Genomic DNA, 15,819 nt, shown 5'->3' with positions numbered 1-15,819 from the left:
AGCCCTCGACTTCCTCAGCAGAGTCGCCACTATGAGAGACCGCAAAAATTTAGGGCCTCTCAAAAAAGAGATTTGGGTGCTTGTAAGGGTGCCTTTCTTTTGGGTAGTGGTGTGGAGTCACCACTTATTTTTAATACAAAAAAAAATAAGGAAAAAATAAATATACTTACATGTTCCAAATACTTCGAATGTCATTGATTGAATAAAAAATATACAATTTTGGAAAATTAACCTTACAAGGCTTTGAGTCCTAATTACAATCTATGCAAAAGAATACAAAACTTTGGTTAGGTTACGGAATGAGAAGGTGTTAGGCAACTATTCCGCCCAGACAAAGTCTGGTCTTCTAGACTCTAATGACCAATATGCCCTTTTTGCATGATGTTGAATGATATGTTGAACACACATGATAGACACTTGACAAAAATTAATTTAAATAAATCTGCCTTATGAATATGTCCTATTTTTAAAGAAAATTTAGATCTGTTTTGAAAATTAAAAATATAAGACTTGGTTTTTTTTTTTTTTTTAAAAAAAAAATCAGATCTTTTTTTGTAAAAGAAAAAAAAAAGATATTTTGTAAAAAAGAATTAGATTTGTTCTTTTATGTGAAGTTAAAAAAAATAAAAAAATAAAAAGTGATTTTATCAAGAAAAATCAGATCTCTTTTTGTAAAGGGAAAAAAGAGAGATTTTATCAAGAAAAATCAGATATGTTTTTAAAATATATATATATATATATATATATTTGATTTGTAAAGAAAATCAAATCTGCTTTTAAAAGTTAAAAAAAAAAAGATTTGATTTGTAAAAAAAAAAAAAAAAAAAAAAAATCAGCTGCTATTGGAAACTAATAAAAAAGACTTTTGGAAGAGGATTCACATTCATGAGACAAACTTATTATGCATGTATCACAAAAAAAAAAAAAAAAAAAAAAAAAAAAAAAAAAAAAAAAAAAACTTTAACCTAATTTTCAATCCCTTCTTTGAAATTTCAAAATTTGCACTTTTATAACAAAGAAAACTCTTCAAAAAAAATTTCAGATCTGTATTTAATGAAAATACAGATCTATTTTTAGTTTAGAAAAAAATTAAATCTATATTTAATGAAAGTATAGATTAGTTTTGAATTTAGAAAAAAAAATCAGATCTATATTTAATGAAAATACAGATCAGTTTTGAGTTTAGAAAAAATCAGATCTGTATTTAATAAAAATACAGATTAGTTTTGAGTTTAGAAAAAAAATCAGATATGTATTTAATGAAAATATAGACCAATTTTGAATCTTCATAAAAGAATTTTGTTAATCATTGCAGATTTTGAAGTAAAAAAGAAAGAATTGAAATAAACAATCATCTAAGGTATCTAAGCATGTCAATTACATATTAAGAACAAGACATAACAAAACATACTAAACATATTCATACATCAAACAAAAACATACTAATTAATGGAAGAAGAAAAGAAAGAAGAAAAACAGAATACCTCTTGCATGAGTGTTCTCTTCTAATGAAAGAATATTTTAGAAATCAAAAAAGTGTTTTCACCTCTTTGAGGTCTAAATTACTTTACTTACAAAAAAGAAGTTTATAAAGAAAAAGTCTCCAAAACGTCTTTAACGTAAGGGGAATTGAAAAGTCAGAAGAGGAAAGCCCTTAATTCTAATTTTTTTCCTCCATTTATAGAGGTTAGGATGCTTAAAAGAATGAGATCAGATACGAATTGGAACGCGTTCTTATCTCTAAAAAGTCAAAAAAGATAGGCTTTATCTCAATCAGGGGGTCCTCGGGCCGAGCCAAAAGTTTGAGCCAATCGGCACTCCAAGAGTGCTGAATAGCCCTTTTGGGTGCTAGGTTCGCGTTTGATTTTTGGTCCAATGTAGACTCCCTTTTTGAGGATTTTTCAGTCGGGAATTGCACCTAGACACATTTTAATCCGCATTTTAAGCGCGCGAAATAGGGCTTGAAGTCTGATGACATTAGATGGAAAGCACAGTACACATTGGGCTAAAAACCCCTCACACAAAAAAAATAAAAAATAAAAAAAATGGCAGACAACACTATACAAAATCCAAGATTTTTGTGGCACGTTATTGGGCTCTTCTAGCCTGGCAAACTAACAAGTTAGTCAAGACTATCTCTCTATAATTTATCTATCTATAATATAATATAAAAATTAAATCATTGAAATGGGTGGATGCACAAAATGATGACACATGTTTCATTCACAATGCAAAAAATAGTGACATATCTCAAATGCCACGTGTTAGTCAACTATTGGTACGTGTCACTTATCAAACGCCACGGGACAGACAACTATTGGTATGTTTCAATCTTTTTTGCTATGTATCACCAATAAATAAAGAAACTTAAATCTCCATTATCAATTCCACATGTTGGGTACAAATGCAGTAGCTTCACACAAAGAGAATAAATCTTTTGGTCTTTGTATCTATGTGTGACAGCTCTTAAAAATAAGCCTTATATATGTCTAGGATTGTGAGAAAAGAAACCCAAACAAATACACAAGACTAGGCCGAATTTCAGATCTGAAAATTCTGAAATCGTAATTCTCGATAGATCGAGTTTCTGTCAAGCTATCTATCGAGCTTCACATTAAGTCTTGATAGCAAGCATCTGTCGAGCTATCTGTCAAAACTTAATGAACATATTTTTTTCACTTATTTCTTAGACCAATCTTCATGTCTTTAATACTTGACTTGAACAACATGTTTCTTAAAGTACTAAACCCATCTTCGATCTACCCAATTACAAATAAAGTACATTTTGTCAAAGGGTTAACCAATTACAATAAAATATGATCCTAACACCACCATTTAAATAAATACCCACTATAAACTCTTTAAATTGCTCCATAAATTTTTTACATTCTTACTCCACAAGAAAAGTTCCCCTTAGTTACTTAAAAGCCATCATTTGCAAAAAGTAATATTAAAACTACATTTGATTTGCTGTGTATTGTCCTTGAGTTCAAATCTTCTGTTTCACTTTTCATGCTTCGCTTTATGTTCCACTAATAAAAATGTGCCAAGTGTCCAGTTATTTAAGTAAACCCTAATTTTATGCATTTTACTCATTTTAGACTTTTAGTTATCTAAATAAAATAAATAAATAAAACAAAAAGAAACCCAACACATTCCCATCACCACCAGTCCACCACCACAACTTTTTCTGGTACCACTGCAAGAGATCATCGGCAACATCAACCCCACCAGTCACGGCCATCCACCTTTGTCGAGTCCACACCACCTCCTCCTTGTTTTCAAATCCATGAATTAATGAGTATTATTATTTGTGATTCACAGAATCACCTGCCAAAATTCCGTAAAAAATCACCATGGCTTATACCCATTGTCCATAAATTGTTCACATGGGATAGTGGACATTCCACTTGCAGACAATGAAAGTTGAACTTGGAACAAAATTTTTAGGCCATTGTTTTGTTTGTTTGAGACCAGATTGACGAGAAAGAAAGCTACATGAGAGAAAGTGTCTTTTCTGGATCGCTTTGATTTCTTAGGGTAACATATTTGGATTTGAAAATAAGGAGTTGGTGTGGACCCAATAGAGGTGGATGGTTATGACCGGTGGGGTTGATGTCGCCAGCAATTCTCTATAGCTTTTGATCTCTTGCTACTGTCTAGCAAGGTAGTGATGGTGGTTGGTCAACACTGACGATGTTGGCGATCTGTTGCTCCTACTGCCGGTGAAGGTGGTGGTGGTGGACCGGTTGTGAGGATGTCTTGGCGTTGGTGGTTTGTTTATTTTAATTTATTTACTGTTATTTGTTTTAGATAACAAATAATAAAGGCATAAAATTATAATTTAATTATTTAGGTGGGACATGTGGCAAACTTTAATTGGTGGAGTTTAAAGTAGAGCAGACAAAATGGAATAAAAGATTTGGACTCACTATACTTTGGTATTACGCTTCAATTGTTTTTTTTTTTTTTTTTTGAGAAAAATTACACTTCAATTTGTGGGGGAAAACTAAAAAGATTTAAGTGTTACAACATATGAGAGGAGCATAAAATGATGTTGTTAGTTTTTAGACTCCTTAAAACCACAAACAAATTAATCTAGGTAATTAGCCAAGTGATTACTTAGTCAAATTAACAGATTTAGGTTAACACAAATATATCATATCAATGTATAGCAGCGGAAAATAAATAACACAACGATATGATAACCTAGGAAAACCAAACCGGTAAAAAGCTTGGGGAGGATTTAACCTAGCTATCCTCAAGGTAAAAAGCAAATCCACTAGAAAGAATCGAAGTTCATACAATAAGACTTACAAGCCCCCACGCTCGACTTCTTATTGCTACCAACTAGTAGAACTTACTGACACGACCACATGCAAGCTCCGAATCCACGGACTCTTTCTTTCTTTGGCACTTGCAAAACACAAACACTCCCGTTTGTGACTTTGAGATCCCACTCAAAGGTTTAGCAACACAAACTCTCCTGTTTGTGACTCTAAGACCACCCTTGAAGGTTTAGATCATCAACACCTTTGATGACAAGAGAAGGCAGCAACTTCTACAATACCGGATCTTGAGATTCTTCAAGGAATAGCATCGGTAGAATACATAAGAGAGCTTTTGGGGAACAAAACCCTAAATACAAAAGAGGCACACTCTTTTCTCTCTGAAAAGCCACATAAAAACATGCTTAGGGTTTCCTTTATATACTGGGAGAAGTAGATTAGAAACCCTAATCCTAAATGGGCTTGAACTGCTGTTTGGGCATAATTAAAATTCTGCAGATACGACTTTCGATTGATCGAGCCTGTCTTTCGATTGATCGAACCAGACAGATTATGAAATCTTCTTTCTGCAACTTGTATGTTCTTAAATCTTTACTTGAATCACCTTGAGCATTGTCTAATAATACCTATAGACTCTAAGATCTATATCTAGACAAGTTTGTGTTCACGATTTGCCAATTGTTCTAAACATTTAGAACCTAACAGATGCTACAATTACAATGCTAAAAATTCAAAAAATTTGACAGCAATAAATCAAATGTCAATGAATATAGCAATTATACAATTCAAGTGAAAAATGAAAATGCAATTAATACAACTTAAATGGAAAAACGCTGCAATTACAATGCTCAAAATTGGAAAAAATTGACAGGAATATATATAAGTTTTCCGTGACCATGAGTATAACAGTTATACAATTCAAGTGAAAAAAAAAAAAAAATACAACTTAAATGAATTCGATTAGCCCACCTTTGATTTCGTTTTTTTTTTTTTTTTTTTTTTTTTTCATCTACATTTTTTTTGTTCAATCTACATATATTTAGTTATTGCACTCATATGATTAATTAGCCGTTAAATTTCCTTCAACTCCCAAAATGTGCATACCTTCTCTTCTTCCCATATCACTAAGATCTATGGCTTTATATGGCTTGGGAGATGCGAATGGTAGTAGAGGACATCTAGAAGCTCTTGGCAGATATGTAGAGAATATATGGATGTGGTGTTTAATTGAGTAAATAAGAGTATCAATAACAGGTAGATAGCTTTTAGCCAATAATTTGAAATTTTCATTTTTCCCCTATTAACTTTATTGGGGAAGTCTCTCAAGCCCTGTGGTATGATGAATGTGAATATTTTATTTTGTTATATTTTGTTCATGTTGTTTTACAGTAGTTCCATTCAGTGAAAGGTAAAAAAAAAAGGTTTTATAGAATTCATCATTTAGTTTGGTGTGCTAAGCTTTTATTTATGGATTTAAAACGTTACATGATCCAAAATCCATGAACATTTCAAAAGGCACTTATAGTTAGGTACTGATTCAACCCACTTGAGAAATGCTCAAGAAAGTGAAGAACCATGATTAATTGATTATAAAGTAAGTTGTAGAAGAACTTGGTGAATGGCCTTTTGAGGTTAAACTAACGAGTTTCAGAAGGTTGTTGCAGTGATCATTTAATATGCATATGCGTTGTATGGGTTAACAATTAATTTATAAATAAAAACCCAAGCGAAGTACAGGTTAATAACTAGTGTAAGCGCAATTATTGAATCAAAAATTTCAACAGAAACCTCTTTTCAACAATAGTAATAGTACTATGTATACACTTTTACATCATACTTTGCCACAAATTTCATACATGACAAACTGTAAGTAATAGAAAATAAATAATGCATACGTACTTCGCCGCAAATGTCCTACGTAACAGGCAGTTAGTGATAGAAAACAAATTGTAGACTTACGTGATAGAGCTAAATAATCAGTAATTTAATTAAAGACTTAGGGTTCAGACTATGAATAGTTTAGTACTCCCTGCCGATGTGCGTTTGCATGTTTCTTAAATTCTGACAAAGTCTAGAATGTATAATAGAGCATTGAATTTGGCCCAACCACCAACAAACCAACCACCCCATTCCTTTCCCAACACTTCGTGCATTGTTCACAGAACTTCACACCACCCACTTCTCTCTATATAAACACTGCACATATTAACAACAAAGTTACACCAGTCCCAGTTAATCAAGCTCAACTTTCCTATTCCTCCCTACAAAAGTTCTTTTCTCAACAATGGCTAGCCTTAACTTTTCATGTGTGCTTTTCTTGTGCATGATAGCTATTGTACCCATTGCCCAAGCCACCATAACATGCACTCAAATTTCAAACAATGTAATGCCATGCGTAACCTACCTTATGAGCAATGGTGCTTCGCCTCCACCTGAAAACTGTTGCCAAGGGGTTAGAAACCTCAACGGCATGGTCAAGACCACACCTGATCACCAAGCCGTTTGCAACTGTTTTAAAGCCTCAGCTGGTGGAATTTCTGGACTCAACCCTACTTTAGTTGCTAACCTCCCAAAAAATTGTGGAGTCAATAGTCCTTACAAGATCAGCCCCTCCACCGACTGTTCAAAGTAAGCCCTCAATATCCTTTAAATTACTGCATATTAATTTTCTAACATAAACATTTTTTTCAACCTTTTTAATAGCTTAAATGTAACTCAAATGATCAAATTATTCAGTGCATTCATTGTATCTGTTATCTTTATTTCACATAAAGGTGAATTCTTTTTGTGAATTTTTACGTGAGATTTGTCTTTATGACAGAGGAGAGTGATATACACCTAATTGTACAAAATAAATTATCAGAGCACACCCTATTTATGGAATAATTTCACGTAGCACACCCTAGCTGCCATACCATTTTAGTATAGGGATTTTGTTAGACCTTCTTTATTGTAAGTCATTATTAAAGATAGGCAAAATAGATGGTGTTAATGATAGAATTTATAACTTTATAATTGTGAAAAATCTTGTATATGTAAGATTATTTGTCAAGACAGTACTATTTCATTACCTTTTTTCCCCACTCACTGAAAGCTTTTTGGTTTTGTTGCAGAGTGCAGTGAGGATTATAGAGAAGCAATTTGCGGCCGCAACAATATAAGTAGCATTAAGAATAAAGACGTTACGTCAAATAAAGACACTACGTCAAGTCCAGATGGAGCTCCAATTTAGCGAGTCTCTTCTCTTCGTTGTTATGGTCTAGTCTTGTGATCATCATATCTTGTATGTCATGATCACTATGAGTCCTCTTGGTTGTTTTATGAAATGACTGTCTTTATAAAATATATGTCACTTATTATTATGATAATCTTTCTTTTTTTCTCCATGTGCAACAAACTTTATATTTACCCTCCATTTTCTTCCTCCCCACCATCTCCCCCCCCCCCTCTCTTCTTTTACTTCCGTAGAAAAGAGTTCCCACAAAGAAAAGAAAATGTGACAAGTAACAAGTAAAAATTATGTAGAGAGTGAATGGATCGGATAACTAAATCTGAAGTTGGGTTGGGTCTTTAAGTTGTTCTTAAATGTTTTCCTTGAAAAAATCGGGCTTTCATTAGATTGGGTTGGATTGATGGGTTGTACTTAAACTTTTATGCCGGGTAAATCATTGGATTTTGATCAACCACTTAAGCACTTCGTTTTCAATAATTATGATAATTGACCTAATATGCTAAAATTATATTCCAAATTTTTAGATTTACCAAAATACCAAAATAGATGAAACTAAAAATTTAAAATAAAGTTAATAAAATACTTGTATATATCTTACGCTAGGTTGGCTTGAATAGATTGAAAAAACTATCAACTTGAGCTCAATCCTAACCAAGACTCAAATAAAATTTCAACTCAATTTAACCCACCAACTCACGAAAAACCAACCTATATAAGGCATTAGGTTGGATTAAGGAGTTAGTTTCATTGGGTTTGTTGGTTAGATATACACCCTTACCTTCAAGTGGCACATTTAAACAAATAGGACCTAGAGACTTTAGATGAACATCAATTTAAGCACTCAATAGTATTTGAAAGATTGAAAAATGAAAGTGTACATTTTTTTTTTTTTTTTGGGTAGTAAAAATGAAGTATACATCAAAGCTTAGTACAATTTCCTCCTAGGTTTTTTTTTTTTAAATCCCCTCCTCCCTCTTTCAATTTGTATAGGAAAAATATATATATATATATGTATGTATAATTTTACTTATTGGCTTCCTAGGGAAAAAAAATTCTAGCTTTGGCACTCTATTTACCATAGATTTCTTTTATCAATTTCAATCACATGGTTCTATTAATTAATGATGTGTAAATAGTGTTATTTTTCACAAAAAAACAATTAAATTCAACAATATTAATTATTAGCCAATATAAAATACAATTGAATTTGATTAGACAACCTAAGTAAAATACTGAATTAAACATGGTAAAAAGACCCATTGCAAATTAAAGACAAGTTTGAAATACATTTCAAACTCAGCCAAAAACCCAAGCTGAGGACACATTTCTATCCACCAATGTTTCCATCCTCCCAACAAAAAAAAAACATTAGAATTTTTTATATATATAAATATTTTCAGCCAAAAGAAAGAGCAAAATATTACCACTCAAAAAAAAGAAGTGATTTTATCAAGAAAAATCAGATTTCTTTTTGTAAAGGGCAAAAAGAGAGATTTTATCAAGAAAAATCAGATATGTTTTTAAAATTAAAAAAAAAATATTTGATTTGTGAAGAAAATCAAATCTGCTTTTAAAAGTTAGAAAAAAAAAAGATTTGATTTGTAAAAAAAAAAAAAAAAAAAAAGAGCTGCTATTGGAAACTAATAAAAAAGACTTTTGGAAGAGGATTCACATTCATGAGACAAACTTATTATGCATGTATCACAAAAAAAAAAAAAAAAAAAAAAAAAAAACTTTAACCTAATTTTCAATCCCTTCTTTGAAATTTCAAAATTTGCACTTTTATAACAAAGAAAACTCTTGAAAAAAAAATTTCAGATTTGTATTTAATGAAAATATAGATTTTTTTTTAGTTTAGAAAAAAAATTAAATCTGTATTTAATGAAAGTATAGATTAGTTTTGAATTTAGAAAAAAATCAGATTTGTATTTAATGAAAATACAGATCAGTTTTGAGTTTAGAAAAAATCAGATCTATATTTAATAAAAATATAGATTAGTTTTGAGTTTAGAAAAAAAATCAGATCTATATTTAATGAAAATACAGACCAATTTTGAATCTTCGTAAAAGAATTTTGTTAATCATTGCAGATTTTGAAGTAAAAAAGAAAGAATTGAAATAAACAATCATCTAAGGTATCTAAGCATGGCAATTACATATTAAGAACAAGACATAATAAAACATACTAAACATATTCATGCATCAAACAAAAACATACTAATTAATGGAAGAAGAAAAGAAAGAAGAAAAACAGAATACCTCTTTCATGAGTGTTCTCTTCTAATGAAAGAATATTTTAGAAATCAAAAAAGTTTGTTCACCTCTTTAAGGTCTAAATTACTTTACTTACAAAAAAGAAGTTGTTAGGTTCTAAAGACTTAGGATTTTATGTATTTAGAACTCTAATTTGTATTATTGGCAAACCATAATCAAAACAATGTATTTAGAAGTGTTTTAGTCTTGCTCAAAGTTGTGCATTTATGTAAAGTTAGAATCGAGCTGAATGTAGAAAAGATTAATGCATTTCGGTCTGGCTCGATCGATCGAAGTTCGGGCAGAATGTTTTTTCTGCAGAATTTTCCAACTCAGCCCTAGGTGTTTTAAAATGTTTTTAGGGTTTCTTATTTGTCCTAAGTATAAAAGGCAAACCCTAGCCACGTTTTAGTGTTGCTCATATTGCTGTTTGTGTAAATCTCTTGTGAGATCTAGAGGAGCTTTCCTTTACACAAACTTAGGGTTTTCAAGTTGAAGATTTATCTACACCTTGATGATCAATTCAGTTGCTGCCATTGAAACTTAAAGAAAATACAAGCGGGTGTGCTTGTATCTGGTGGTGAATCCAAGAAAGAAGGAGTCCGTGGATTCGGAACTTGCAGGTGGTCGTGTCAATAAGTTCTACTGGTTTGTAGCAATAAGAAGTCGAGCGTGGGGGCTTGTAAGTCTTATTGTATGAACTTCGATTCTTTCAAGATAGTGGATTCAAGTTTACCTTGAGGATAGCTAGGTCAAATCCTCCCCAGGTTTTCACCGGTTTGGTTTCCTGGGTGATCATATCTTGTGTTATTTATTTTCCGTTGCTTTGCATGATTTGATCTTTGTTATTGTGATAACCTAGACTTGTTTAATTGGACTAAGTAACAACTTGGCTAATTACCTAGATTAAATCAATTGTTTTAAGGGGTCTAAAAACTATCAAGTGGTATCAGAGCGGGTTGCTCTTTTGTTGTTGATCTTTTGATCACTGAGCTGATCCTTGACCCCTGTTGTCATGGAACACAGACACTCTCTAGTTATTCCTCCTCACTTTGATGAGAATAATTATGCTTATTGGAAAGTAAGGATGAAAACATTCCTGAAATCTATTGATGAGACAGTGTAGAACTCCGTTGAATACGGATGGGAGAAGCCCACTACTCTTGTTAGTGAGTGGGAAACTTCTCAAAAAGAAGCAACTGCGTTTAATAGTAAGGCTATGAATGCTATCTTTAATACTGTTTCTATGGAGGAATTTAAGAGAATCTCTAATGTTAAGATTGCTCATACTGCTTGGAATATCCTCCAGACTGGGAATAAAGGCACAAAAGCTGTCAAAATCAATAAATTGCAACAATTAACTTCTAAATTTGAAAGCATTAGGATGTCTGATGATGAATCTTTTGATGAATTCTATGCTAAATTAAATGATATTGTTAATTCTGCTTTTAACTTGGGTGAAATCTATGATCAACCTAAAATTGTTAGAAAGATTCTTAGATCTTTAACTGAAAATTTTAGACCCAAGGTGACTGCCATAACTGAAAGCAAGGATGTAGACTCCATCCCTGTTGATGAACTTGTAGGATCTCTTCAACCTTATGAGTTGGATCTACCTAAAACTACCAAATCCAAATCAATGGCTCTTAAGTCAGTTGATGATGTTGAAGGTGGTGGATTTGATGATGAGCTCTCTGCTACAGAGATTGCTTACTTTGCCAAGAATTTTAGAAACTTTCGCAGGAATAGTAACAGAAAGGCAAGAGGCACAAACACTGCTGAACCTAGAAACGTTAGGAAGCATGATCCCACTAAGGTTAACAATAATGTGAAATCTAGAGAAAAAGTAGGTCAATCTTCCAATAATTCTTTGGGCTCTTAGTGTTTTGGATGTCAAGGGTATGGACACATGAAATCTGAATGTCCTACCTATTTGAAGTCTAAGGGTAAGGTTATGACTGTAATCCTTAGTGATGGTGAAGTTTCTGATAATGAGTATGATTGTGATGAGGATGGAAACTTCATTACTTTCACCGCTACTGCTGCAGTCGATGAAAGCATATCTGTTGAAGAAAACCCTTCTAATGGGGAACTCTCTGAAGATGCAGATCTTCAAAAGGCTTATAATAAACTTTGCAAAGTTGCTGTAAAGGATGCTATGAATGTTGAACTTGGCTTGAAGAAAATTGAATCTCTTGAGCTTGATAAGAAGAATTTGCTTGTTAAACTGTTTGATGCTAATGAACTTTTGAACAATGTGAAAATTGAGAACATGCTTTTGCTTGATAAAGTTAAATCTTTGGAACTTGATTTATCTGTTGCTAGATCTGCTAGTTTTAAACCTGATCAAATGTTGAGTGTTCAAAAGTCTTTTTCTGACAAAACTGGATTAAGTTATGTTGAAAGCATCTCTGTGTCTGCTCCCCATTCCACAAAGTTTGTTCGTTCATCTTCTTCTTCTGAACCTTCTGTAAGTGAGATAGTGAGTGAAACTGTCAAACCCCCTGTGATTGAGGTTGTCAAACCCATAGAAGTTTCACCATCTATGAAGATTAGGGTTGATCTGAAAGAGTCTAACTCTAAGAAGCCTACCCTATCTAAGGACAAGACACATGATAAGCCTGCATGGGTTTGTCACTTTTGTGGAAAGTTTGGACACATTCGTCCAAACTGTTACAAGCTGCAAACTGCAAAGAGAGCAAACAAACCAAAAGTATCTGTGCCTCAAGCACAAGATCCTATGGTACTTATTGGTGAATTGGTAAAGACTTTAAACATTTATTCCAATCCTGGAGTTGGTAATCATTCCCATGTGAATAAGAACTCCAATGCTCATGGTGCATCTAAAAGGTATTGGATGCAAAAGACTCGAACTAACTGAGTCTTTCTGACATGATCCTTATGCATCATTGCTCTATCCTTTGTAACCATTGTTCTTTGGTTTTGTTTTTGTTTTTTTTTTTTTTTTTGTTTTCTAGGATTTACATTGCATAACATTCATGCATTTCATTCTAAGTGTTTTTTTTTTTAATAAAATAAAAAATAAAAAATAAAAAATAAAAAAAAAAAGAAGGAAGAAAAAGGAAGCAAATTTTGTTTTGTACTATTCTTCTTTGTTTTTGAGAACAAGGTTGGTCAATTTATTTTCACATAACATGTCGTTTGTACCTTGTTTAGTTTTGATGAGCTTACTTATTGCACTTTACTAGTTGAAACTTTGTAGTGCATGTTGTGTGGGAAAGATGTTTATGGTTTTTGATTACTCTATCTTAATCTTGAAGTCACATGTTTTTGAATGTTGGACTTGAACTTTTAGAGAAAGGCATAAATAACCATCTCACCACAATTCACTAGCCAATCATGAACACCTTAGTGCATATCATAAGATTTTGTGCTCGAGAAAGTGTAGAACATGCACAAAAAGAACATAAGGTGAAGCCTCGGTTTAAATTGCTTAATTCTTAAAATTAAAATTGGTGTGTACTATTAGGCTTGATGCCAAACTCACATGACTTAAAATTGGTATGTATATTATGAGGCATAAATTCAAGAAACTTACATAATTGCAAGCTTATGATCTAGAAGATGTGGGAGTTATATGATGTAACTCTTTAAGGTGATAGTCTCTTTTAAAATCTTTGTGATGAATTTTGTAGATTTTGTGATTGATTGCTATTCACATATCACCTCACATGTATCTTAAGCTTTTGTTAGTTACACACACTACACGAGTTACTTTTTGCTAAACTTTGTACATGTTATTATGTGTGTTTATGGTCTGACCAACCAAGTTTTGCAAATACTTTGAATTTTGTGCAAAATTAATTTGTTGCTTGAAAAATTTATGGAGAATGCAAGAAATTTTATTTTTGGGAATATGGGCTTAAAAATCTTGTTTTGAATATTACATCATCACATACTCATGCATTTTGTTCTTAAATTTCAATGCTTTGAGTTGATTCTAAATGTTTTTCAAAAAACTGTGTTTTTCCTCAAATTTTAGAGTCTCTGCCCATTTCGATCGATCCATTCTGTTTTTCGATCGATCAAAATTTTTTAAATAAGTTAGAGAGAGCCTCTATCTGTTTCGATCGATCGAAACTGATTTTCAATCGATCGAAATCTTTTCAAAATGTTTTGTTAAAGTCTCTGTTTGTTTCAATCAATCGAGGCTATTTTTCAATCGATCGAAACTCGTGAAACATGTTTTTTTAAAAGTCAGATTGTCTTTTTCAAAGTCACTTTTTCAAAAAGTTTTTCAACCTTTCCTCTCTCTCCGACTTGGCTAAGGCCCACCAAAGATTTTTTGTCGTTTTCTTCCGAAATTTTTGCAAGGTTTTTGTCTTCCAAGGCCGGTAAGTCCTTTTTGCCCTTCCTTTTGCATTTTATTTCATGATTTCATGCATATTCATTGGGTATTTTCGGCACTTTTCATATTTTGGGGTTGATGATTCAAACCTTTTTTGGTGAAATTGATCATTGGATTTTTGTTCTAGGATGTTATATTAATGATCCTTGATGGTTAATTTGATCAATTTTGTGGTTTTTGAAAAATTGGAAATTCTAGGGTTTGAAATTGATCCGAATTGGGGATTTTGTCCAATTGGGTTAAATTGATGAAATTGGCTTGTTAAATTGATGTATTTGGTCATTACTATTTGAACTCTATCATGTATAATGATCAATTCGTCAATATCTTTCAAATTGATCAAGTGGTTTTCCAAATTGGGAGTTTTTGTGTTAATACCTCTATGTTTAAGCCAATTTTGTGAATTTGAACTTTTTGGACTTAATTGCACTGCATTAAAACATGCATCATACCATTTAAATTGTTCATGCATCATATAGATTTTTATTCTATATTTTTTTGTGCTAACTTGCAGTCTGCCCTTGGTTTTGTTTTTTGTGTTTTTTGTTCTTTTGCGTTTTTTGTTCTTTTGCTCTGTGTTTTGGTCCTTATCCTAGCACCATGCCTAAGAAAACTAGAGCCAATAGGACCCTTTCCACTTCCTCTGTGTCTCCCTCTAGGAGTGAGGTGTTTAGGAATGATAAGTGCAGAGAGGCTTTTGATACCTTGAACAGTAAGTGTAAGATATGGGCTGAGCGAGCTGTAGTTTTAGATGAGATTGATCCGGCCATTAGGGCTAACTTTAAGTCTAGAGGTTGGTTGCCTCTCTTAGAGATAAATCATCCACCCCCGACCACCCTGATTAGAGAGTTCTTCTCAAACCTCTCTTGCCACGTCTATGATTCCAACACCCTTGTTAGGAGTTGGATACGAGGTGTTGAGTTCACCATTACCCCTCGGGTAGTGGCTAAGGCTCTTGGGGTTCCGATTGTTCAGGAGCCTGACTATCCCTATGATGAGTCACCCTCTTTAGATGTTGTCATGTCATACATCACTGGGTCATCTATCCAGTGGGATTCTGATCCTCAAATCATGTCCGCTGAGCTTACCGAGATTGCCTATCTTTTCTTTAGGATAGTGTGTCATTCGTTGTGGCCTATTTCTCATTTCCACACTATCCCTTTAGAGCGATGTGTGTTTTTGTATGCGTTCGTTTCTGGAGCGTCTATCAATTTTCCTCACTTGTTCCTTCGTTCTTTGAATGAGGTTCATAGGAGTTCTGCCGTAGGGCATGCGCTTATTCATCCTATTTTCATTCATATGATTTTGCTCTTCTTAGGTCTAGATGGTTTTCCGTCTGGTGAGCCTGTGCATGTTGTTGCACCCATAGGTGCCACCTTTCTTAGATAGAGGGTTGCTCACTTGAGAGTTGTTCCTTCACGTCCTAGAGGTGCGTCATCTAGTGTTGTTCCCCTTCTTCCCTCTTCTACAGGTGCTGGTGCTGTTGAGACATCGGGTGTTGCTGCTAATGCTGATGTTCCTCCGTCGACTGTTTCGGATGATTCAGACATTCGTTGTATGTTGGATCATGTCTTGACTGTTTAGGCGGCTCATGGAAAAATTTTGGTGGACGTGCTCGATGAGATCCGTGCCTTGCGTGCGGAGTTAGCGCAATTTAGACCACCTCCCTTTTGATG

General features: G+C 33.1%; 1 protein-coding gene across 2 annotated transcripts in view; it reads left to right on the top strand.

Annotated features, from left to right (window-relative positions):
• The first annotated feature begins 6,515 nt into the window (after positions 1 to 6,515).
• The window catches only part of LOC115953479 (non-specific lipid-transfer protein 1-like), a 46,794-nt gene continuing 37,490 nt past the window's right edge, over positions 6,516 to 15,819 (top strand). Inside the window, exons 1-2 of one of the 2 annotated variants that reach the window (XM_031071139.1) lie at positions 6,516 to 6,917; positions 7,403 to 7,668. In XM_031071139.1, the coding sequence (XP_030926999.1) occupies positions 6,574 to 6,917; positions 7,403 to 7,412 (354 nt within the window). In that variant the 5' untranslated portion in view covers positions 6,516 to 6,573 and the 3' untranslated portion in view covers positions 7,413 to 7,668. Of the gene's footprint in view, positions 6,918 to 7,402; positions 7,669 to 15,819 lie in introns of those variants that run through there. The other variant, XM_031071140.1, reaches the window with a different exon arrangement.

The sequence above is a fragment of the Quercus lobata genome, chromosome 7, assembly GCF_001633185.2.
Source record: "Quercus lobata isolate SW786 chromosome 7, ValleyOak3.0 Primary Assembly, whole genome shotgun sequence".
Classification (NCBI taxonomy): Eukaryota; Viridiplantae; Streptophyta; class Magnoliopsida; order Fagales; family Fagaceae; genus Quercus; species Quercus lobata.
The sequence above is the reverse complement of the archived record's forward strand: the minus strand, read 5'-3'. Positions and strand labels throughout refer to the sequence as shown.